The sequence below is a fragment of the Leptosomus discolor genome, chromosome 15, assembly GCF_034619465.1.
Source record: "Leptosomus discolor isolate bLepDis1 chromosome 15, bLepDis1.hap2, whole genome shotgun sequence".
Lineage (NCBI taxonomy): Eukaryota > Metazoa > Chordata > Aves > Leptosomiformes > Leptosomidae > Leptosomus > Leptosomus discolor.
The window spans coordinates 10666958-10693081 of NC_141405.1; the positions used below are offsets into that span (position 1 = coordinate 10666958).

The 26124-nt window shown below is 49.7% G+C and overlaps 1 protein-coding gene and 1 pseudogene across 1 annotated transcript; both read left to right on the plus strand.

The window, feature by feature from the left end:
• The first annotated feature begins 111 nt into the window (after positions 1-111).
• LOC147414417 (tektin-3-like) lies at positions 112-7148 on the plus strand (annotated as a pseudogene).
• A 10232-nt stretch (positions 7149-17380) lies between these two features.
• Positions 17381-24413, plus strand: LOC147414418 (tektin-3-like). The gene is made up of 7 exons (XM_086473522.1): positions 17381-17959; positions 18507-18590; positions 20144-20214; positions 20428-20571; positions 21816-22038; positions 22952-23106; positions 24197-24413. The coding sequence occupies exons 1-7, from the start codon at positions 17381-17383 to the stop codon at positions 24411-24413; spliced, it is 1473 nt and encodes a 490-aa protein (XP_086329648.1).
• Positions 24414-26124: the final 1711 nt, after the last annotated feature.

A 26124-nucleotide genomic window follows, 5' to 3' on the forward strand; every position in this document is an offset into this window, starting at 1 on the left:
AGTTGCGTGTGTCGCTGTAAGAAGTAGCGCAAGTGCAGGAGCTTACTGAGTGAGGTTGTCTTCTTCTGTCTCCTTTGTGCAGGACACATACCTGAATAGCGGCGTTCAAGAATGGAGCTGGTTGGATCTCCCTTAACTGCAACATATGCCCATCCAAGATCAACACCTACCAAGTTTCTGCCTGCCATCAGCACCATGGCTTCAAGCTATAAGAACCGTTTTCCTTACTACCCCTTGCCTCAGAGCTTCAGCCTCCCCCGGATGCCCAGAGCCTACTACAAAGCAGCTGCCATCAACCCAACTTTGGCTCCCTTTTCCAAAAGCTCCCAGGGGTTACCCCCAAGCAAGATGCTTCCTTTTGTTTCCAACAGAACAACCCTCTTCAGCCGGTACACCTCTGACGACTGGTACATGTCCAATCTGACCAACTACAAAGAGTCGGAGACTACCCGGCGCAATGCCGAGTGTCTGAGAGTCGATACCTCCCGTCTGATTCACGATAAATATCAGCAGACAAAGAAGACCCAAGTAGAAAGCACCAAAAACCTGGGAGATCGTGTCCAAGAGATAGAATTTTGGAAGTCAGAGCTCTGCCATGAGCTGGATGAGATGATCGGGGAAACGAACGCACTCACAGACTTGAAGAAAAGACTGGAGAGAGCCTTGGCTGAGACAGAGGCCCCTCTCCAGGTAAGCACCCTGTCCGGTGGGCTGCAAGCTGTAGCCTACTGCTGAAACATCTGCAGCCATTCAGACGCCCAATTAAGTTTCATTGCAGCTCCGTAACATCTAGAAAGTTTTTATTAAGAGACCATTAGTTAAGTTAGTAATAAACAAATGCCTTGCCATCTGCTGCCTCCCCTATCAGTACGTACTGAGCACACCAGAACAGTATTTGCTTAACCAAATATTTTTATAAGTGGTACATCCAAAATCCTGGTTTGGGAGACAAAAGCCCATGCCCTCCTACGAGGCTCTGGCGAGGTCAGCCTCAAGCCTGACACAGGTCCCTGCCTTCAGCTGTGGCTGCGCCAGGGACACGTGTGCTCCCCCACGTTGATTTAATGCTGATGTTGCAGCTCGGCTGCTCGTTGTCAGCTAAACCAGCTGCCCTGGGCACTTTTTTTCCCGTGCTGTCGTCTCTGTGCCCACCTACAATTTCATTTCTTACATTACTTGACATGGGGACCATCCCTGTAGGGATTTGCAACCAGCAGTGATGGCATGTCCCCAACAGGTCACTCAGGAGTGCTTGCTTCACCGGGAGAAGAGGATGGGCATTGACCTGGTCCATGATGATGTGGAGAAACAGCTCTTTGTGGTAAGTTTGTCAACACAGATCATGTGTTATTTTTACCTAAACTACTCTGAACAGGTTTTGCAGCCCTGTTCCCTCTCTGGCTCCTTAGTGCCTGTGAGGTGCTAAACTCTTCAAACCCCCAAAACCTGCAGGGCCAGGGGACGACGTTCCCCCACGCAGCAGCGTGCCCACACGGTGTGGGTAAGACTTGCCCTGCCAGAGGCAGGAATAGCTGAAAACCAGCTGTGTGTTTGTGTAGCCTATCAGGGTCCTCTGTCCCTCTTCAAGGAGCTTGTGGGACTCTCCTGCCTTTCAGAGCCCTGCCGGCACAGGATCTATAAGTATCTGTCACATACATGTGATATATCTCTATATATCTGTGTCACATACATATATATTACGCACACATGCACACACACAGATATGGAGAAGGCAGTGTCTGCCCGACAGCTTGTCTGGTTTTCCCAACTATGTTACTTGGTCTAATAAAAGATATTACATCTACCCCCAGCTTTGCTTTGCTCAGAGCAGCGTGGCCGCAGTAAGACTGTGTGTGCTTAGGCAATGCATTTTATAGCAGTCCTAAAACCGCGCACTCCTGCCTGCCTTTATATAGGCTGCTTTAAATTATGAATAAAAAGCAAACACGATGAGAGCTGGCACAGAAGATGGGATCCTATCGCAGGGTACAACAAAATACAATCACTGCAAAGGCATCGCGAAACTGGGAAGGAAACTGCAGCCCCTGGGACTGTGAAGCCACTGCTCTGTTAGAAGATTTTTTCTTATGAGTCAGGCCCTAAAAAAATTGAAAGATTAGTTTAAGGGTCATGAGATTTTAAGAAAATAATTGGAGCTGGTTATCTCCATAATGGCATTTTGGATTTTAAGTGTTTCGGACATATTTAGGCCATGCTTTTCAGCTGGCTCCTGCAGACAGGAGGGCTTAAAAATTATGGTTTTGGAGCACTAATCACCTGCCTCCAGTAGCTGGGGCTTCACAAACGCGATAGATTTGTGCTGAAGTCAAGTGAGCTGAGAGCAGCACATGCCTTCCTCCGGTGGAGCTGGATGTTTCTTAGAAATGGCTTAGAAAGTTACACCAAACTCAAGTCCGTCTCCTCTTGTCCCAGATGGATGGGATTTCTCCTGGGGAAGAAAACATTTGGGGAGCAAAAAGGGCAGATGCTGATTGGGGATGGGGATGTGTAGCGCTGCTGGTCCAGAGAACCTCTATGCCTGTTCATATCAGGTCAGGATCTGTCCCTGTCTCCTATAGTGGAACTAATCATCACTTGACATTGATGTCAAGATGAGAAAACACTTGGCAACCCACCCTGAAAGTGAAGTGGGAGGCCATGGCTGTGGCCACAGCACCCTCCCATCCCCTCCTGGTCGCTGCGCCCAGGCTCAGCTGCACAAGTGAGCGCTCTGGGGTTGGGGGGCACTTTCTCCACTCCCTGCCAGTTTGCTTTGTCCTTGCTGTGTGCACGGTTGGAGAGGCCTGAGGGGATGAGTGTGACCAGGACAACTGAGCATGGATACTGATGGGGTCATGTTTTGCCTTTGCCCAGGAAGCCGACGTCATCAGATCCTGCCAGGAGAGGATGCAGCAGTACCTGGATAAGGCGAAAGCCCAGCTCGCGTAAGGAGGAGCTCCTTCTCTCATGCTGCATTTGCAGCTGCGATGTGAAACCCCGGCAGACCCCCACCTCTGCCCACACCCTACAGCCGTAAAACCTGGGCAGGCTCCATGGGAAGCGGGCAGTGGCGCCCACAGGAGCACGTAGCTGCCCAGGTGGGAGGAAACCATTCCACCCATACATCCCCACCCATGGCTCTTGTTTGTGTGTTGAAGGTCCAACAGGGCAGCCCAGCATGAGCTGGAGAGGGACCTGGCCAACAAGCAGACAGCCTACCGCATCGACGACAAGTGCCACCACCTGAGGAACACCTCCGATGGCATCAGCTACTTCCGAGGGGTGGAGCGGGTTGACGCCACGTGAGTGCACGCTGGGCAGCACGAGAGCACCGAGCTGTCCCTGGGATGCGCGGTGCCTCGCCCTGGCAGGGAACGGGTTGTCCCCAGCCCACTGTAAAGGCATGTGTCTCTGCATGGCACATCCATCCTGCCTGGAAACACCCATCTTGGAGGGGCCGTTTCTCCCTGCTCACCATAAAGGGAGAACAACCCTCTGCTTTCAGCTGGATGCTGAACACGCAGTGGGTGAAAGCGAGTCCCACCTAATTACACATTATATCAGGGTTCAGAGATCAGCCTGAAAATGAACTCAGCCCAACACCTCTGCACAGCTCATTAAGTTTATGCGTATTTTCAAAGATGTGTCAGTGCTTGCATGAGCGCTCTTGGTTGACGTGACGTCTGGGGGGTTCACCCCTGCATGGAGAGGGCCTGGCAGGGAGCCGAAATGACACAGAAGATAAAGAAATAGAGAGCATGGTCCTGGGATACGGTTCAGCTGCTTTTGGGTGCCAGGAATTCAGCTTCGGCTCTGCAGTAGATGAATGGTGACCTAAACCAGCACTCGCAGAGATATGCGCTAAGTGGCAAAGGGCTGAGGGAATATATCTGCTGCTCACAAGGACGCGTGCAGTTTATGGAGGGGCATAGATTGATTCAATCTTTCTAATATTTGAATAATTATTCACAGCTCAGACATATTGCAAATGAATTGCAAAGGATTGATGCTAAAATTCAGAGGGGGGCAAAATGTGCCGAGAACCAGCATGTTTTAAATGGGGCTTATGTGGTATTTAAGTCTTTTGTTGACCTTGTTCTGGCCTACTGCACAGGCGTGAACTTCATCGTGAATGCACAGACAGGGAAATGAATATTATCTAATGCTTGTTCAGTTTAGTATGAAACTGAGATAAGTTATGAGCAAAATTAATTGACTGCAATCTGCGCGTCGACGTGAAGCTGGGAATCACTTGGCACTTAGATGGCTCGAACGTGTAAATATGAGGTCTGACTAAAATCTTCATTTTTCTGGGGGAATCTTTGCTTTGTCTGGGCTTTCATAAGTACCACAGTTGTCTTCATGAACATGTCATCATTTCATAAGCATATCGAACAAATGGTGTCCAGGTGTTTTACCTTCATGTGGTCAAATTAAGAGCGTAGCTTTAACCTGCATTTAATCCACACTGCTCCCATGGCATGCCTGGCCATGGCCAGCTTCAGCAGCATGGGCTTACTGGAGGCCTCTCCTTCCTCCTCCCCAGGATCTCGGTGCCAGAGTCGTGGGCCAAGTTCTCGGACGACAACATTCTCCTCTCCCAGAGCGAACGGGCGGCCTCCGCCAAGCTGCGGGACAACCTCGAGAACCTGCTGGTGGTGACGGCCAACGAGATGTGGCGCCAGTTCAACAGGGTGAACGTCGCCTTTGCCAACCGCATCGCTGAGACAGCTGACGCCAAGAGCAAGATTCAGACTCACCTGGCCAAGGTAGCCTGAACCCCTCCCTTTCGGTGTGACACCGTCACTTCCCAGTGACACACAGACCTGGCCCAAGAAGAGGAACGGTTGCCACAAGGAGCTGGTTATAGTATCATTATCTGTTTGAAATTCCAAGTACTGGGGACATTCTCCTTGGAGCAGGACAAGTTGGCACTGTAACTTCCTCTCAAGGGATCCTTTATTTCCCTAGTGCCCAGCAGCAAAGGGATTTCAAGCAGTAGGTGGAAATGCTGTTTGCATCTCCTGGTAGTTACTTCAGAAGTGCTGGCTGCCCTGCAGAAAGTCTTTGCTGGGCCTCTACTGGGGTGCCTGCCGGGGGGTTTGCAGGCTCCCTTCTCCTCCAAGGACATGCTTTCAGGCTCAGTGCTCCAGGTTTGCTGCATGGTCAGCCGTGTGTTTCCCGCATGGCTCTGCCAAGCAGGGGAAGTGGAGATCAGTGATGGGCACCTGGCTCGGACTGCTGGGTCTCATGGAAAGCTTCCTGAAAAGAGCTTGACACGGTATCGATTAACTGAGCAGAGACTGGGCTTGCAGCTCTGCAGGCTGATGTCACGTCTTTAATTGAGGATCCATTAAAAACTTTCCCTCTATGAGTTGCTATTGATGGATGATCAATTCCTGCAAGCAGTAATTTTGGGTAGCTGGTAATTCAATAGATCCATCACTGCTCCAAAATCTCCTCCGATGTGACAGCAACAGCAAAGAGAGGCTTTTCCTTGAAAAGAAATCTGCTGGATCTGTGCCTTGGCATGTGTCAGAGCGACAGGGGTCTGAGCCCAGGGTCTGCTTATTCAACTTGTTTTTTTCTGCAGATGGACAGGAGAAAAGGGAAATGATGTGGTCACTTGAGAATATATCATTTAATTTATGAATGCGGTTTTTTCATGCCAGACACTGCAGGAAATCTTCCAGATCGAGATGAACATAGAAGCCATCCGAAAAGCCATTAGGGACAATGGGCTAGTGTTAAAAGTGGCTCAGACCCGGCTGGATGAGCGCACGCGGAGACCCAATGTGGAGCTGTGCCGGGACACTGCCCAGCTCCGGTAAGGCAGGACCCAGGGCTGGGAGGGTCCTTGAGGAGTGACTGGTCGTAGCGCTCAGGAGCATCACTGGATGACAAAATTAATCTTTTTTTTTTTTTTTTCCCCAAAGAGTCATTCCATAAGTGCACTGGTATAATCAAGAGCAATGATTAGGTATCCCGGCCTCGGGGTGGTAGAAGAGCTCTGCACCCACGAAAGAGGCTGTACCCATGGCCGGGTACAGCCTGATACCACCCCGTGAAGGGATGGATTTTTCCCACTTGGGTAAACCTCACCTACTCTCCTGCCTGCTTCCCAGCTGTTGGATGGCTTAGTTTTGCAGTATAAGCCCTTTAATCTCTGACAGGCTTGTGTTGAGAGCACTTAGCTGCTTCCTTTTGGGTCACTGCAAGAAAGGATGCACCATGTGGAGAAGCAGTAAGGGCTGTCCTCACCTCCCCTGAGGACACTGGAAATCCTTTCAAGGACATAGTGAGCCCTTTGGGACTGCACCCCAAGGGGCCGTGGAGGAGCAGGCTGCCCTGAGTGCCCAACAGCACCCCATGTGAGGGGTGAGGCACCCCAAACCTCACCCCTCCTCCTAGGAGCCCTCTGGGAATGACTCCACGTGAAGCTTTTTAGAAGCCATATAAACCCAGCCCTTGCATGCCATTGGGTTTTTCCATCCTCCACTTGTTTCACATTCACTTTTAGCCTCTCCCAGCTCCCCCATTTTGCTGTGTGTGCATCCGTGGGTGTGGGGAGGAACGCTGCACAGGGAGATCCGGGTGGGTGAACCAACAAACCCGCAAAACCAAACAGGAACAGGAAACCACAGCTGCTCATCCCTCTTCTCGGTGGCACAAGCTGCTCCAGGAGATGAGGCTGCACATCGCCGAAGCCTTAGAGCAAACTTAACCATGCCTGCCCACGGAGGTCTGGAGGAGCTCTGCCCTCGCCTTTCCCGTGCATCTGCCAGAAATGAGGGGTTGAGTTACTCCGAGCACACTGAAGGGGGAAATCCTGTCCCCAAGGGGCCCATCACCAACGCCGTGCTAGAAACCACCCCCGTGACGGGACTGTTAATGGGCATTTCTTGCTGTTTTCCAGCCTCGTCAATGAGGTCCATGAAATCAATGAGACGATCCAGAGCCTTCAGCAGCGGCTGAGAGACGCCGAGAACATACTGCAAATGCTGGTGCATGCCAAGTCGATCTTGGAGCATGACCTGGCCACCAAAGCCAACTCGCTGTTCATTGACCAGGAGAAGTGCATGGGGATGCGCAAGACCTTTCCCAACACTGCACGGCTGCTGGGTTACTTTTAGGCTGGGCTCAGCTGAACCCACGCTATCTGTTGCAGGAGTATTCCCAGTTTTGCTAGGACGCATTCCCAGTTTTGCTAAGATGCTTTGAAAATACATGATTAGACTTTCACTTCCTCATGAAAGCCCTGAGTAGAAATTAAACGATCACTTTGTGTGTTACATGGTCTACCAGGATTTTTTATTCCTTTGGTTTTTCACTTTCCGTTGCTTTTCCACGGTGTGCCAGAAAGTAGCTGAAAATATCCTGTGTGTGACTAAGAGTAAATCCACCCACAGCGATACATTCCTACCCTTTCAGTCTGTGATTTTAGGAGAAAAACTCTCATGTCCTCCTCGCTTTGAGCCTGTCTGATGCGGAAAAAGCACAAGGGGAAGTAAAGCTAGTTGTCAGAGTAATTAGCTGTTGACATCTTTAATGTATTTTTAATGGTTCAGGAGAAGAAACACAAACTATCTAGTAAAGCATTACAGTATGTTCTGTTCCTAAACAGAAAAACTTGCATTTTAAGCTGATGTCTAGTGATCATTTTCTTGCTTTTGAAAAATTTTAAATGTCATCTAAAATGTCAGTGCTGGGGTCTTAAAACAAAGAAGTGCTTTTGGCTAGCTAATTGAAGAAAATGCTGCGGTTTTAATCTTGGTGAGTATGGATTGGTTCCTAATTTAACCTCTTGCAAGTAGTTTGTTGGTGGAAGCACCAAAGCACTTTGAAGATAAAGGAACAAATCAGTCCTTAAGTCAGCCACCTCGACTGCCATAGTACCTGCTCTCTGGCTGTAAATTTTACCAAGTGTTTGAATTTTCAGAGGATAAGTCTTTAATCAATCTGAAGTTCAGTGTGACAGTCACTTTGCAAATTGTCCCGTCAGACTCACGTGTCAGACACTCTCGACTCTTTTAACCTAAGCAGAGCTGAGCTCAGCCTAAAGCCTGTAGGCACCAAGAATCCTAAAGGAGCAGAAGTTCAAGTCCCTTCTCTTCCCTCGGGAATCCAGGGCATGGACCTCCTGGCCCAGCGTGGGGACTCTCAGGAGCTGAGAGCATCTTCTCTCGTCTCGTACCCCCAGATGACTCCAGCTCACAGCACAGGTCCAGACAGACCTGCCTGCCCTCCCTGCTCTCCCAGGGGCAGCCCCCGAGAGCTGTAACCTGTGCCAAGGTCCTGCCCTGGCCCCAGCATCTTGGTAGGATCTCTCTTCAGAGCTGCAGCCCTAAACAGGAAGCAATTGTCTATTTTTTTTTTTTTCTTTCTTTTTTACTAGCACTTTTGTCTCACAGAGACTAAAGATAGGTTTCCTCTACTTTGTGTGTATCTTGGAGCCAGAGTCTGTCGGAGACAGCAGCCACCCTTTCTAAAGAGACGATATAACCGCAAGCAAGAAAAACTGTCCAGCTCATCGCACCTTCCCTTTCTGCACTTATCTCCCTCCCCAAAATAAGCCGATGGCATGCTGAACTCATAGGGACTTCCAGTTTTTGTTGGCACCCTCGCTAGCCTTTGTGCTGCTTTGAGCTGTTACTCTCCCTGTGTTCCTTTACTGAAAGCTTTCATAAACCCTGGTGATTTTGGCTGCTCGGCTGTTTTGAAGCCCCGCTCCAGATGGCTGGTTTTCAGGCAGAGCTGCCTGTTTTCTGTTTTGAGAATTGGGTCCCGTGAATTGTCTCGAGCTGAGCGCTGGGAAACGGAGGCACCCCAGTCCCTTTCTGAAAGACTCATGCTTTTAAGTGACTTGAGCGAAATCCTGGCATCAGCGACAGCTTCACATTCATTTCATTTCCACCTTCATTTTTGAGTCACATAAAAAGATACCTGAGCTCTGTTGTACTATGAGGGCACACCAATATCAGCACCCAAACTCTCCTATTTTCTCCAATTTTGCTTTCAGAGTCCCCCATCTTTCCCCCTAGCCCAACTCCTTTAAGGCTTTCTCCTAATTGACAGTGTTTATGTGGTGTTGCAATTATCCAGCTCTAAATTTTATCTTCCCGTCCTACCCTCTTGATGCTTCTTTACACAAGATAGGCTGTGGGAGCGTAGCTCGCTGAAAACAGGCATGGAATGCTAGAGGGCCTGCACAAGGAAAACTCTGTTGAACAGTTTGTCTAAGCTAACATAGTAGGCCTCAAGGACGCTTCGACCTTGAGGGTCAGAATAGAAGAATTAGAAGCTAACATCCGTATGAGGCGAAACGCATTAGTATTAATAGTAAAGTGATAGGTAGAAGCAGATGACTGATGTATGTATAGCACAATTGGAGTTTATGAAAAACTGCAAGTCATGATGACTTTGGAAAATTATCCTATTTAAGAAAGTGCATCTGCACAATAAAAGGAGTTTCCTGATATAACTCATATTGAGTCTTTTGTGGATTCTCCAACTCCCGTCTCCGCAATTGGCAACGCATTTCTTTCCTCCATTTGAGCCATGACCAGAGGAATTTCAGTTGCAGCTTCTCTAATTTCTTTCACAAATACTTTCCCCTTTCCTGCAGCAGATTTCCCAGACATTAGAGAATTCCCAGGTCCCTTTGGGCTTTGATTCTCTCCATGCCAGTTTTCCGTAAGTTGACAATATTGATGTTACTTCTGGTAGCTGACACTCTAAAATCTCCCTCAAGCAATTTAGTCATCTAACCCTATGTGTGCTTCAGTTTGAGTCTGTTTTTTCCCCCTCTCACAGTGTGTCCTATGCCCATCCCATGGCAGGAGCCAGCCCTGCCACAAAACTCCTGTAAAATGGGTCTCTAGGGAGAGGGTTTGGGGTGAAATTCTAACAGACACATGGCTTGTGGCAGGGTCTCCTGCACAGGGATGGATTTTCCTCCCATGACTGAGCTGCTGGTGAGTAAAGCTGCTCGGTTCAGTCACTGCAGGGTTGGTTTTGGGGTTGTAGCCGAGCAGCCTTTATCTTTGACGTACACCAGGTGCATTAAACCACTGTCCTGCCTTCCTGCTTCTGATGCATGAGATGCTTTTGCTTTCGTATCATTAAATGATTTGCTTTCATAGATCACTTCTATATAGCATCCCCGGCTGCCTCAGCTGCCTTTCTGCACTGATGTGATGTTTCCTTTCTTTAAATGCCTTCAGTCCGAAGAACGACGTGCCCGCTTTTATCGCTCTTTATTGCTGCTTTATTGCTGGCTTTATCAGCCAAGTTGCTAGGAAAGTTAGTTTGTGGAAATTCCTTTGCCTCCCACAGCTATATTCCCACCCTCCTGCATCATTCCAACAGACCCTGCAAAGCTGGGCTTGTAAACTAATTGTTTACTGACTGGAGGAAAGAAAATAAATTAATAAAATCAGGACAGCGTTGCTTCATGCAAGGGAAGCTTCATGTTGGTCCAGGACCCAGTTGAACAGTTGAGGCCAGTCCATCAAGAGGCTATTTAGAAAAGAGGCTTGGGTGCTCTGTTGTCCAAGAAGGGAAAAATCATTGAATGTCCTGCAGAATTCTGATAGAAATTTGGGTGAAATGAATGCTTGCCAAAAACCATGTTAACAGTGTATTGCATAACTAATGCAGATTATTATGCTCGAGGGAAAGAGACTTCCCAAAACGGCATCAGCAGTCAGAAAAAAAACCAAAACAAACTCATTGCGATTATTAAAAAAAAAAAAAAAAAAAAAGGAGAGAGAGAAAACTGGCAAAATTCTGAGGAAAATTTTGGCAGTATAGGACCATAGAAATGGCTGTGCTGGCTCAGATCAAAGTCCAGAAAGCTCCAGATTCAGCCTCTGACAGAGCCAACAGGAGACGCTTAGATAAAAGCACCAGAGCAAGGCAAGCACCCTGTGATACTTTCCCAGTCTACTTTCCCAGCTTCCAGCAATTAGTATCTCAAGGACTTCCTGAGCTGACAGGGCTGTCTTTGAATTTAATATCCCCCGATGGATTTGTTTCACAGGGTCTTGTTCCAGTTGTTCTTCGAGCCCGTGCAGACTTGCAGCATCCACTGTGTCCCTCAGTGGGGAGCTGCAGGGGATGGAGTATCATCACCCTCGGGGCATCGGCAGCCGCTTTTGGCACCCTGGAGGAGATTAAAAAAGGGCTCAGGCCTTGGACCGCTGAAGCCAAAAGTGTAAAACTCAATAGCTCGGACAAAAATGTAGCTCAAAGCTGTTTTAGATCTGTGTCCTCTGTAGGTTCAACACAGGAGATCACAGCGGGTTGGCTCCTCTTATATGCTGTCAGCATGCAGGAGATGAGCGCGAATCACAATTTCTGAAAGTATCTGAATATGTTCTGACACAGTCATGTCCCCGCCAGGAAGCTTGGTTGGGATTTTTTTGGTTTTGGAGTCAGTGGGTGAATGTTGGTTTCGTTGAAGCCAGTGGGCTTTTCTCCAGTGCTTTCAGTCTGACTCTATCAGTGACGACAACTGGCTTAGAGTCGAAAGTAAAAAGTTGGATGAAGTCGGGTTTTGGGCATGAACGCAGACAGGACTAAAATATTTTAGAAATTTTTCTTGGTTTGGTGGAAAAGAAATGGCAGGAAAAGTAAGTCAATGTCTCCAAGATGTATTAGACCTCTTGTTTTAGAAGTTTGCTGAAGTTAAATGTCTCCCCTTCTGTTTTTCTTCTGCTTGAAATGGCTTTTCAGATAGCCATTCCACCAGTTTTATCAGAAAAGGTCCAAGACCACTCTTTCAGTGCATTTTGATCCAAACGGCGTTTTACGCTGGAGAAAAGGCCCATTCCTCTCACAGCCCTGCTGCGTGGTAGCCGTGAGGCTCAGTAACCCGCAGCGGCACCCCTTCCTGGGGCATGCGTCTGCCTCCTCCCCGGCCGCCTGGCTGAGACCCAGCCGCGCTCGGTGCACATCCCTCCGTGTGCTGGGGAAAGGGCAAGAGCCTGGCAGCCCTCTGAGCCCTGCTCTCGCTGCCAGCTGGGGGCCAGCTCTCAAAGTGGAGAGCATTCCCCCAGCCCTTCAGCTGGAAATACTTATTTAGTAGTTATTTTCTCTCTGGGTGTGTGTATTTTTATATATTTTTATTTGTTTGTTTGTTTGTTTGGAGGAGCATTATAGGTTCTCCATAAAATGTGAGTCAAACCATATATTGCTCTCCTTACTTCCCTAGTCGCACAGTTGTCTGAAACGAGGATTTTTTTCCCCGTTGTTCTGTCCCCAGCCCCACGTGAGCTGCGGGCTCGCTGATGGCAATGCAGGTTTCTGCCCCTTCCCCTTTGCATTTCAAATCCTCCGTTGCTAGTGGTCTGAATCAACAGGGTAGGGAAGAGGACGGAAATCCCTAAAATTGTGATGACAGAGCAAAGTCTTGGGGTTAAACAAGTTCATCCCCAAGAAAATCTTGTCTTTTTGTGTAGTTTGAAAATGCTTTTTTGAAGAGTGGTTTCATTCACCCGGCCCGGGGAAGGGGATGGTGTAGTGTATGCTGGACCGATGGTGGCAGAGCCCGTGATGGGCTGGTTCAGGTGATGCCGCAGACACAGGTAAATGAGGCTTAGACCCTTCTCAGCAAAGTCATCAAAGTCCACCACTGCCTTGTCAGACTAGCATCTGAGCTAAAGTGATATAAACCCCACTTTCCCTCCTGAATTATCATTATTTTATTCTAGAAATTCAAGCTGAAGCATTGTAAGAGTTTTAAGTTATCCCACGGAATAGATTCAAAGTGAGAAATCCACATTTTTTTACCCAGTGTTTACACAACCTGTCAATCTTACAGTATTCTCAGCACAGCCTGTGGCAAATCTTGTTTGTACACAAAACATTTTTCAAATTTATCGTGGCGCCTGCTTTTATTTAGGCGGTGATGACCACTGCCAGCCACACTCGTATGGAGGCTGAGCTGGGGCAGCTGGGCAGCTTTCGAGCCCCTTGATGGGGAGCACTGTGCAATTCCCTGGCCTGTGCCGGGTCGGGCGGCAGTGACGTCTCTCCAGCAAAACCCCAAGGGCTCTGCTGTGGCCATCCTCACTTTCTCCTCTCCTGGCCCGGACAGTCGCCATCCGGCACCTCCTGCTTTCCCTGCAGTGCTCTCACGTGAGCTCCCTGGAGCAGCACGGCCCCCTGTCCCGAGAGCTGCCATGAGAGCACGTGCTCAGCAGATGTTTTTCCAAGGCCCTGCTCTGTTAAGTTGATGCACCTTTCCAAGAAAAGAAGTGTCTGAGGAGCACGGGAGTGATGTGCTCTTCTCCCTGGATTTCCTCCACAGTTTCTAATCCACAACTCTCAGCCAAAATAGGCTTTGTTACCCGCAGGCTACTCTTTTCCCTGATTTGAGTTTCAGATATTTCTCTGGTGCTTAAAAAGCTGCTTTTGGCACCCTTTTCAGAACTGGAGCCGAGGTGGTTTTGCTCTCCCACCTTCACGGAGGAGCTCGGGTGCAGTTATGTGACCCCCACGCCTCCCGCCTGCCTTTCACCACTGTGCATCTCCCCGCTCTGCTTTTGGGGAACGGGTCAGATAATTTGTCCAGAGACACAGCAGCCCAGATCACAGACCTACAAACCCGAATCAGAAGATCGCCTCTAACGGCAGGCTAGATCGCAGCCCTTGGGGACAAGACCCTTCTCGCTCTGTGTTTGCACAGCCCAGAGCGTGGTGCCATCAGCACTACCAGGGTCCTCCCGTTTCAGTGCCTGTTCTCAGGCTAAAGCCTGAAATAACTGGGGAAGGACCCTCTCCAGGAAACATCCCTGATGTCGCTGCGTGACTGGTGTGTGATGCCCTGATGCTGCATGAGGCTGTGTCATGGTGGAGCTCCTGGGGACACTGTGCATCTTCTCACCTGGGGTGCCAGCGCCTGGTGCACCCACCCGCCCCAGTGGAGCCTCTGCTGGGCCACGGGCTGGCCCAGGAACACCAGTGCAGGCACTGGGTTGCCCATGAGGGCACTACTTTGCCCATCAGGAGCACTGGGTGGCACACGGTTGCCCATGGGTGGCACTAGGATGCCCAACGGCTGTACTGGGTTGCCTGTTGATGGCACCGGGGGTTGTCCAGGGACAGGATCAGGTTGTCCAGCAAAGGCAGTAGGTTGCACAGAGTCTGCACTAAGTTGCCCAGGAGTGGCACTGGGTTGCCCACTGAGGGCAGTGAGTTCATAGGATCATAGAATCACAGAATGGTTTGGGTTGGAAGGGACCTCAAAGATCATCTTGTTCCAACCCCCCTGCCATGGGCAGGGACACCTCCCACCAGACCAGGTTGCTCAAGGCTCCATCCAGCCTGGCCTTGAGCACTGCCAGGGATGGAGGATCATAGAATATCTCAAGTTAGAAGGGACCCATAAGGATCAGCGAGTCCAACTCCCTGCTCCTTGCAGGACTACCTAAAACTAAACCCCATGACTGAGAGCATTGTCCAGCTGCTCAACACTTGCCCAACAGCTGCACCTGCTTGCCCAGGGGCTGCACAAAGCTGCCCAGCGAGAGCGGTAGGTTGCCCAGGGCAGGAACTAGGGTGCCATACGAGGGTATTTTCTTGCCCAGGGCTGGCCCTGGGTTGCCCATCGAGAGCGCTGTGTTGCCCGAGGGCTGCATCAGGTTGCCATGGCAGCTGCAGGGAGTCGGCCCGGGCAACACCCGGTCACCCGCTTCTTATGTCACTGACGGCACCGGGGACGCTGCAGTGCCTGGCAGAGCTGCCACCGAGCCTGGCAGCACAGCAGTGAGCAGCAGCCCCCGGGGCACCCTCAAGCCTCCGCAGTGCACCCCGCATCCAAGCAGCTAAGGGTGAGCAAGGGGAGGACTAAAAAAGCAGAGATATTTCTCCTGATCTTCTGCATTATCTCTTATGTCGCCTAAGTGTACCCCAGCTAGGTGGTTGGGGGCTCCCGTGGTGTGTCTGTGTTCAGGGGTGGCAGAAAGTAGCACCCTGGGATGACTTATCCCAAGAGGGTGCAGGGACATTTATTTCAGCTGGAAATGCAGGGGAAAGTAACCCTGGTCCATTCCCAAGTTCTTAAATATGTGTCTGTCAGTGGCTGAAAGGGAATAATTTATTTGCAGGGGTAGGAGCCAGGGAAGCAGTCTCCCACTCTCGGAATGCTGTTTCTCACGTATAAATAAGTGGCACGGAGTTAAGGAAAGTGCAGTCGCCTGTCCCTAGCAGGGACAAAAGGGCTGAAGTGACTGGTTTGTGGGAACCGACACACACAGTGGTTTTTGTTGGACCTGAGCACAGACGTTTCATCCTCAGCTCTGCCAAACTGGCTCGGAGGGTTGTGTTTGTGAAAGTTTTTCTGCTAAATTTGAGGGTGTGAGTTTCCCGCTGCCTATCCCACAGCCTCTTCAGCCAGGCTGGATCCTGGGGCGAGACTCGGTGCCCACAGCTATGCTGCTCTCAAGTCAGGTACTGGGGCAGCCCATGCCAGCATGGCCAAAATTGCTCAAGGCTTGCAAATACTGTCCTCAAAGTTCAGTGATTTCCCAGCTGCGGGCTGTACACTTTTGCCCTCTGACTCATCCCTATTTTTCTCCGATTTGCCCGAACTGAAGGTCCTGTTATTCTCCTGTATTCGCCGTTCTCTAATTTAATAGCTGCATTCTGAGACATTGTTCATCTGAATGCACCAAACTGCTACAGGCACAGGTGACGCAAGAAGTCTCTTAGGTCACCTGTCCCCATAGCTAGATGTTGGAAAACGTGCAGTTTAATGAGTCAATGGGCTGCGAGCGTCCGGCATGAAGGAGGGTTACCCTCGGTGTACAGCAACAGCAGCTCCCAGGCAGAGCCTGCCTGTCTCCGTGTGCCTCCCATCCATCGCCTTTTAAGCCTTCCCGTAGGAAACTGTGACTCCTTCGTCCTGCCCTTGTGTAGAGAGAGGCATTCTTTGTTGCAGAGGTGACTAAAATGAAAGAAACTCTCTTTCCCAAGGGTTTAATGATTTTAAAAATAAGGCAGTCTCTCTCAGCTCGCCTACACATGCAAAGTGATTAGGGTAGCCCAGGAGGAGCAATTAAACCTCTAGCCACGTGATCGCTTCTGTCGATGCTTTGTTCTAGAATAAAAGTGAGTTTATTTCATGCAAACATCCCATTTTTAAAGGAATAAAGTTGATTTCATGCTGTGACAAATAGGATTTAGCACATGCTTCAGGTCAATCTCCCCTCCCACCCAGGGATCTTGTTGTAGCACACCAGCGTCCCAATCTTTCACTGCGGCTCCGAGCCAGGCTGGGAGCAGTGGGGATGGGATGGTGTTAGGGGAAGGACACATCCCTGCAACACAGCACCTGGCTACAACAGCTATAGGGACTTATTCTGCCCGTGGGTGACACCTGTAACCATACAGAAACTTCACACCGAGCACAGCATACCCTCCTGAGTGTTTGTCCTTAGATGAGGTGTGTCAGGTACATTCGGTGGCCCCTCTGCATTATATTTCTGATAAAATTGACTGATAACCTTAATCTGAAAAGAGCAATGGCACCCACATGCCTTACACAGTTATTGGTAGCAAAATCTTCCTGTGTGACTCTTCCCCTTAGGGTTACTGCAAGGCTGGTGTTTACGAGCTGCTCTGAAAAGACTTTGTGGGATATCTCCTTTCCAAGTGCATTTGTTTTACAGCAGGTGAGCCAGAGATGTTTTTCTTCCTTTGCAAGTCCAGAGATGGCTGTTCTTTTTAGGTTGAAATGGGGGGGGGTGGGGGGGGGTGGGTGCAGGGGTGGGGTGAAATTTGGATATAGTCCAAATTTAAGCAAAGCTCAGCTCACCTGCGGACACCTCACTCAAGCTTTTACTGCAAGTGAAAATAGAGATGATGAGGATGGATTCCCTCACCCACAAACCGCGCTGGGTTGGTAGCAGCTGTGCATCCAAAGCTATCACGGCTGGTAATGGAACTTTTAAAGAGGAAATTACAGCAGGAATACTATAAGATCAGCAAAAACGCTGGCCAAAAGAAACAAATGAACATCAGAGAATCAGCAACTACAGTTTCATTGGACGGACAGACAAAATGAAGGCACAGTATCTGTCATTCTCCTTAGTAGCCATGATTTGTTTCTCTCTACATTCCAAGACCTGATGAGAGATACTGACAACAAAGTAAAATCCTTATATATAAAAATGCTTGGGATGCTGTCAGAAGGGATTTGCTTTCAAGAGTTTTAGGCCTGTCCAGGCGATGTGTGGGTGCTGTGTGCATCGCTCTTCGTATTTTAAGTTGCGTGTGTCGCTGTAAGAAGTAGCGCAAGTGCAGGAGCTTACTGAGTGAGGTTGTCTTCTTCTGTCTCCTTTGTGCAGGACACATACCTGAATAGCGGCGTTCAAGAATGGAGCTGGTTGGATCTCCCTTAACTGCAACATATGCCCATCCAAGATCAACACCTACCAAGTTTCTGCCTGCCATCAGCACCATGGCTTCAAGCTATAAGAACCGTTTTCCTTACTACCCCTTGCCTCAGAGCTTCAGCCTCCCCCGGATGCCCAGAGCCTACTACAAAGCAGCTGCCATCAACCCAACTTTGGCTCCCTTTTCCAAAAGCTCCCAGGGGTTACCCCCAAGCAAGATGCTTCCTTTTGTTTCCAACAGAACAACCCTCTTCAGCCGGTACACCTCTGACGACTGGTACATGTCCAATCTGACCAACTACAAAGAGTCGGAGACTACCCGGCGCAATGCCGAGTGTCTGAGAGTCGATACCTCCCGTCTGATTCACGATAAATATCAGCAGACAAAGAAGACCCAAGTAGAAAGCACCAAAAACCTGGGAGATCGTGTCCAAGAGATAGAATTTTGGAAGTCAGAGCTCTGCCATGAGCTGGATGAGATGATCGGGGAAACGAACGCACTCACAGACTTGAAGAAAAGACTGGAGAGAGCCTTGGCTGAGACAGAGGCCCCTCTCCAGGTAAGCACCCTGTCCGGTGGGCTGCAAGCTGTAGCCTACTGCTGAAACATCTGCAGCCATTCAGACGCCCAATTAAGTTTCATTGCAGCTCCGTAACGTCTAGAAAGTTTTTATTAAGAGACCATTAGTTAAGTTAGTAATAAACAAATGCCTTGCCATCTGCTGCCTCCCCTATCAGTACGTACTGAGCACATCAGAACAGTATTTGCTTAACCAAATATTTTTATAAGTGGTACATCCAAAATCCTGGTTTGGGAGACAAAAGCCCATGTCCTCCTACGAGGCTCTGGCGAGGTCAGCCTCAAGCCTGACACAGGTCCCTGCCTTCAGCTGTGGCTGCGCCAGGGACACGTGTGCTCCCCCACGTTGATTTAATGCTGATGTTGCAGCTCGGCTGCTCGTTGTCAGCTAAACCAGCTGCCCTGGGCACTTTTTTTCCCGTGCTGTCGTCTCTGTGCCCACCTACAATTTCATTTCTTACATTACTTGACATGGGGACCATCCCTGTAGGGATTTGCAACCAGCAGTGATGGCATGTCCCCAACAGGTCACTCAGGAGTGCTTGCTTCACCGGGAGAAGAGGATGGGCATTGACCTGGTCCATGATGATGTGGAGAAACAGCTCTTTGTGGTAAGTTTGTCAACACAGATCATGTGTTATTTTTACCTAAACTACTCTGAACAGGTTTTGCAGCCCTGTTCCCTCTCTGGCTCCTTAGTGCCTGTGAGGTGCTAAACTCTTCAAACCCCCAAAACCTGCAGGGCCAGGGGACGACGTTCCCCCACGCAGCAGCGTGCCCACACGGTGTGGGTAAGACTTGCCCTGCCAGAGGCAGGAATAGCTGAAAACCAGCTGTGTGTTTGTGTAGCCTATCAGGGTCCTCTGTCCCTCTTCAAGGAGCTTGTGGGACTCTCCTGCCTTTCAGAGCCCTGCCGGCACAGGATCTATAAGTATCTGTCACATACATGTGATATATCTCTATATATCTGTGTCACATACATATATATTACGCACACATGCACACACACAGATATGGAGAAGGCAGTGTCTGCCCGACAGCTTGTCTGGTTTTCCCAACTATGTTACTTGGTCTAATAAAAGATATTACATCTACCCCCAGCTTTGCTTTGCTCAGAGCAGCGTGGCCGCAGTAAGACTGTGTGTGCTTAGGCAATGCATTTTATAGCAGTCCTAAAACCGCGCACTCCTGCCTGCCTTTATATAGGCTGCTTTAAATTATGAATAAAAAGCAAACACGATGAGAGCTGGCACAGAAGATGGGATCCTATCGCAGGGTACAACAAAATACAATCACTGCAAAGGCATCGCGAAACTGGGAAGGAAACTGCAGCCCCTGGGACTGTGAAGCCACTGCTCTGTTAGAAGATTTTTTCTTATGAGTCAGGCCCTAAAAAAATTGAAAGATTAGTTTAAGGGTCATGAGATTTTAAGAAAATAATTGGAGCTGGTTATCTCCATAATGGCATTTTGGATTTTAAGTGTTTCGGACATATTTAGGCCATGCTTTTCAGCTGGCTCCTGCAGACAGGAGGGCTTAAAAATTATGGTTTTGGAGCACTAATCACCTGCCTCCAGTAGCTGGGGCTTCACAAACGCGATAGATTTGTGCTGAAGTCAAGTGAGCTGAGAGCAGCACATGCCTTCCTCCGGTGGAGCTGGATGTTTCTTAGAAATGGCTTAGAAAGTTACACCAAACTCAAGTCCGTCTCCTCTTGTCCCAGATGGATGGGATTTCTCCTGGGGAAGAAAACATTTGGGGAGCAAAAAGGGCAGATGCTGATTGGGGATGGGGATGTGTAGCGCTGCTGGTCCAGAGAACCTCTATGCCTGTTCATATCAGGTCAGGATCTGTCCCTGTCTCCTATAGTGGAACTAATCATCACTTGACATTGATGTCAAGATGAGAAAACACTTGGCAACCCACCCTGAAAGTGAAGTGGGAGGCCATGGCTGTGGCCACAGCACCCTCCCATCCCCTCCTGGTCGCTGCGCCCAGGCTCAGCTGCACAAGTGAGCGCTCTGGGGTTGGGGGGCACTTTCTCCACTCCCTGCCAGTTTGCTTTGTCCTTGCTGTGTGCACGGTTGGAGAGGCCTGAGGGGATGAGTGTGACCAGGACAACTGAGCATGGATACTGATGGGGTCATGTTTTGCCTTTGCCCAGGAAGCCGACGTCATCAGATCCTGCCAGGAGAGGATGCAGCAGTACCTGGATAAGGCGAAAGCCCAGCTCGCGTAAGGAGGAGCTCCTTCTCTCATGCTGCATTTGCAGCTGCGATGTGAAACCCCGGCAGACCCCCACCTCTGCCCACACCCTACAGCCGTAAAACCTGGGCAGGCTCCATGGGAAGCGGGCAGTGGCGCCCACAGGAGCACGTAGCTGCCCAGGTGGGAGGAAACCATTCCACCCATACATCCCCACCCATGGCTCTTGTTTGTGTGTTGAAGGTCCAACAGGGCAGCCCAGCATGAGCTGGAGAGGGACCTGGCCAACAAGCAGACAGCCTACCGCATCGACGACAAGTGCCACCACCTGAGGAACACCTCCGATGGCATCAGCTACTTCCGAGGGGTGGAGCGGGTTGACGCCACGTGAGTGCACGCTGGGCAGCACGAGAGCACCGAGCTGTCCCTGGGATGCGCGGTGCCTCGCCCTGGCAGGGAACGGGTTGTCCCCAGCCCACTGTAAAGGCATGTGTCTCTGCATGGCACATCCATCCTGCCTGGAAACACCCATCTTGGAGGGGCCGTTTCTCCCTGCTCACCATAAAGGGAGAACAACCCTCTGCTTTCAGCTGGATGCTGAACACGCAGTGGGTGAAAGCGAGTCCCACCTAATTACACATTATATCAGGGTTCAGAGATCAGCCTGAAAATGAACTCAGCCCAACACCTCTGCACAGCTCATTAAGTTTATGCGTATTTTCAAAGATGTGTCAGTGCTTGCATGAGCGCTCTTGGTTGACGTGACGTCTGGGGGGTTCACCCCTGCATGGAGAGGGCCTGGCAGGGAGCCGAAATGACACAGAAGATAAAGAAATAGAGAGCATGGTCCTGGGATACGGTTCAGCTGCTTTTGGGTGCCAGGAATTCAGCTTCGGCTCTGCAGTAGATGAATGGTGACCTAAACCAGCACTCGCAGAGATACGCGCTAAGTGGCAAAGGGCTGAGGGAATATATCTGCTGCTCACAAGGACGCGTGCAGTTTATGGAGGGGCATAGATTGATTCAATCTTTCTAATATTTGAATAATTATTCACAGCTCAGACATATTGCAAATGAATTGCAAAGGATTGATGCTAAAATTCAGAGGGGGGCAAAATGTGCCGAGAACCAGCATGTTTTAAATGGGGCTTATGTGGTATTTAAGTCTTTTGTTGACCTTGTTCTGGCCTACTGCACAGGCGTGAACTTCATCGTGAATGCACAGACAGGGAAATGAATATTATCTAATGCTTGTTCAGTTTAGTATGAAACTGAGATAAGTTATGAGCAAAATTAATTGACTGCAATCTGCGCGTCGACGTGAAGCTGGGAATCACTTGGCACTTAGATGGCTCGAACGTGTAAATATGAGGTCTGACTAAAATCTTCATTTTTCTGGGGGAATCTTTGCTTTGTCTGGGCTTTCATAAGTACCACAGTTGTCTTCATGAACATGTCATCATTTCATAAGCATATCGAACAAATGGTGTCCAGGTGTTTTACCTTCATGTGGTCAAATTAAGAGCGTAGCTTTAACCTGCATTTAATCCACACTGCTCCCATGGCATGCCTGGCCATGGCCAGCTTCAGCAGCATGGGCTTACTGGAGGCCTCTCCTTCCTCCTCCCCAGGATCTCGGTGCCAGAGTCGTGGGCCAAGTTCTCGGACGACAACATTCTCCTCTCCCAGAGCGAACGGGCGGCCTCCGCCAAGCTGCGGGACAACCTCGAGAACCTGCTGGTGGTGACGGCCAACGAGATGTGGCGCCAGTTCAACAGGGTGAACGTCGCCTTTGCCAACCGCATCGCTGAGACAGCTGACGCCAAGAGCAAGATTCAGACCCACCTGGCCAAGGTAGCCTGAACCCCTCCCTTTCGGTGTGACACCGTCACTTCCCAGTGACACCACTCTCCACACAGACCTGGCCCAAGAAGAGGAACGGTTGCTACAAGGAGCTGGTTATAGTATCATTATCTGTTTGAAATTCCAAGTACTGGGGACATTCTCCTTGGAGCAGGACAAGTTGGCACTGTAACTTCCTCTCAAGGGATCCTTTATTTCCCTAGTGCCCAGCAGCAAAGGGATTTCAAGCAGAAGGTGGAAATGCTGTTTGCATCTCCTGGTAGTTACTTCAGAAGTGCTGGCTGCCCTGCAGAAAGTCTTTGCTGGGCCTCTACTGGGGTGCCTGCCGGGGGGTTTGCAGGCTCCCTTCTCCTCCAAGGACATGCTTTCAGGCTCAGTGCTCCAGGTTTGCTGCATGGTCAGCCGTGTGTTTCCCGCATGGCTCTGCCAAGCAGGGGAAGTGGAGATCAGTGATGGGCACCTGGCTCGGACTGCTGGGTCTCATGGAAAGCTTCCTGAAAAGAGCTTGACACGGTATCGATTAACTGAGCAGAGACTGGGCTTGCAGCTCTGCAGGCTGATGTCACGTCTTTAATTGAGGATCCATTAGAAACTTTCCCTCTATGAGTTGCTATTGATGGATGATCAATTCCTGCAAGCAGTAATTTTGGGTAGCTGGTAATTCAATAGATCCATCACTGCTCCAAAATCTCCTCCGATGTGACAGCAACAGCAAAGAGAGGCTTTTCCTTGAAAAGAAATCTGCTGGATCTGTGCCTTGGCATGTGTCAGAGCGACAGGGGTCTGAGCCCAGGGTCTGCTTATTCAACTTGTTTTTTTCTGCAGATGGACAGGAGAAAAGGGAAATGATGTGGTCACTTGAGAATATATCATTTAATTTATGAATGCGGTTTTTTCATGCCAGACACTGCAGGAAATCTTCCAGATCGAGATGAACATAGAAGCCATCCGAAAAGCCATTAGGGACAATGGGCTAGTGTTAAAAGTGGCTCAGACCCGGCTGGATGAGCGCACGCGGAGACCCAATGTGGAGCTGTGCCGGGACACTGCCCAGCTCCGGTAAGGCAGGACCCAGGGCTGGGAGGGTCCTTGAGGAGTGACTGGTCGTAGCGCTCAGGAGCATCACTGGATGACAAAATTAATCTTTTTTTTTTTTTTTTCCCCAAAGAGTCATTCCATAAGTGCACTGGTATAATCAAGAGCAATGATTAGGTATCCCGGCCTCGGGGTGGTAGAAGAGCTCTGCACCCACGAAGGAGGCTGTACGCCATGGCCGGGTACAGCCTGATACCACCCCGTGAAGGGATGGATTTTTCCCACTTGGGTAAACCTCACCTACTCTCCTGCCTGCTTCCCAGCTGTTGGATGGCTTAGTTTTGCAGTATAAGCCCTTTAATCTCTGACAGGCTTGTGTTGAGAGCACTTAGCTGCTTCCTTTTGGGTCACTGCAAGAAAGGATGCACCATGTGGAGAAGCAGTAAGGGCTGTCCTCACCTCCCCTGAGGACACTGGAAATCCTTTCAAGGACATAGTGAGCCCTTTGGGACTGCACCCCAAGGGGCCGTGGAGGAGCAGGCTGCCCTGAGTGCCCAACAGCACCCCATGTGAGGGGTGAGGCACCCCAAACCTCACCCCTCCTCCTAGGAGCCCTCTGGGAATGACTCCACGTGAAGCTTTTTAGAAGCCATATAAACCCAGCCCTTGCATGCCATTGGGTTTTTCCATCCTCCACTTGTTTCACATTCACTTTTAGCCTCTCCCAGCTCCCCCATTTTGCTGTGTGTGCATCCGTGGGTGTGGGGAGGAACGCTGCACAGGGAGATCCGGGTGGGTGAACCAACAAACCCGCAAAACCAAACAGGAACAGGAAACCACAGCTGCTCATCCCTCTTCTCGGTGGCACAAGCTGCTCCAGGAGATGAGGCTGCACATCGCCGAAGCCTTAGAGCAAACTTAACCATGCCTGCCCACGGAGGTCTGGAGGAGCTCTGCCCTCGCCTTTCCCGTGCATCTGCCAGAAATGAGGGGTTGAGTTACTCCGAGCACACTGAAGGGGGAAATCCTGTCCCCAAGGGGCCCATCACCAACGCCGTGCTAGAAACCACCCCCGTGACGGGACTGTTAATGGGCATTTCTTGCTGTTTTCCAGCCTCGTCAATGAGGTCCATGAAATCAATGAGACGATCCAGAGCCTTCAGCAGCGGCTGAGAGACGCCGAGAACATACTGCAAATGCTGGTGCATGCCAAGTCGATCTTGGAGCATGACCTGGCCACCAAAGCCAACTCGCTGTTCATTGACCAGGAGAAGTGCATGGGGATGCGCAAGACCTTTCCCAACACTGCACGGCTGCTGGGTTGCTTTTAGGCTGGGCTCAGCTGAACCCACGCTATCTGTTGCAGGAGTATTCCCAGTTTTGCTAGGACGCATTCCCAGTTTTGCTAAGATGCTTTGAAAATACATGATTAGACTTTCACTTCCTCATGAAAGCCCTGAGTAGAAATTAAACGATCACTTTGTGTGTTACATGGTCTACCAGGATTTTTTATTCCTTTGGTTTTTCACTTTCCGTTGCTTTTCCACGGTGTGCCAGAAAGTAGCTGAAAATATCCTGTGTGTGACTAAGAGTAAATCCACCCACAGCGATACATTCCTACCCTTTCAGTCTGTGATTTTAGGAGAAAAACTCTCATGTCCTCCTCGCTTTGAGCCTGTCTGATGCGGAAAAAGCACAAGGGGAAGTAAAGCTAGTTGTCAGAGTAATTAGCTGTTGACATCTTTAATGTATTTTTAATGGTTCAGGAGAAGAAACACAAGCTATCTAGTAAAGCATTACAGTATGTTCTGTTCCTAAACAGAAAAACTTGCATTTTAAGCTGATGTCTAGTGATCATTTTCTTGCTTTTGAAAAATTTTAAATGTCATCTAAAATGTCAGTGCTGGGGTCTTAAAACAAAGAAGTGCTTTTGGCTAGCTAATTGAAGAAAATGCTGCGGTTTTAATCTTGGTGAGTATGGATTGGTTCCTAATTTAACCTCTTGCAAGTAGTTTGTTGGTGGAAGCACCAAAGCACTTTGAAGATAAAGGAACAAATCAGTCCTTAAGTCAGCCACCTCGACTGCCATAGTACCTGCTCTCTGGCTGTAAATTTTACCAAGTGTTTGAATTTTCAGAGGATAAGTCTTTAATCAATCTGAAGTTCAGTGTGACAGTCACTTTGCAAATTGTCCCGTCAGACTCACGTGTCAGACACTCTCGACTCTTTTAACCTAAGCAGAGCTGAGCTCAGCCTAAAGCCTGTAGGCACCAAGAATCCCAAAGGAGCAGAAGCTCAAGTCCCTTCTCTTCCCTTGAGAATCCAGGGCATGGACCTCCTGGCCCAGCGTGGGGACTCTCAGGAGCTGAGAGCATCTTCTCTCATCTCGTACCCCCAGATGACTCCAGCTCACAGCACAGGTCCAGACAGACCTGCCTGCCCTCCCTGCTCTCCCAGGGGCAGCCCCCGAGAGCTGTAACCTGTGCCAAGGTCCTGCCCTGGCCCCAGCATCTTGGCAGGATCTCTCTTCAGAGCTGCAGCCCTAAACAGGAAGCAATTGTCTATTTTTTTTTTTTTCTTTCTTTTTTACTAGCACTTTTGTCTCACGGAGACTAAAGATAGGTTTCCTCTACTTTGTGTGTATCTTGGAGCCAGAGTCTGTCGGAGACAGCAGCCACCCTTTCTAAAGAGACGATATAACCGCAAGCAAGAAAAACTGTCCAGCTCATCGCACCTTCCCTTTCTGCACTTATCTCCCTCCCCAAAATAAGCCGATGGCATGCTGAACTCATAGGGACTTCCAGTTTTTGTTGGCACCCTCGCTAGCCTTTGTGCTGCTTTGAGCTGTTACTCTCCCTGTGTTCCTTTACTGAAAGCTTTCATAAACCCTGGTGATTTTGGCTGCTCGGCTGTTTTGAAGCCCCGCTCCAGATGGCTGGTTTTCAGGCAGAGCTGCCTGTTTTCTGTTTTGAGAATTGGGTCCCGTGAATTGTCTCGAGCTGAGCGCTGGGAAACGGAGGCACCCCAGTCCCTTTCTGAAAG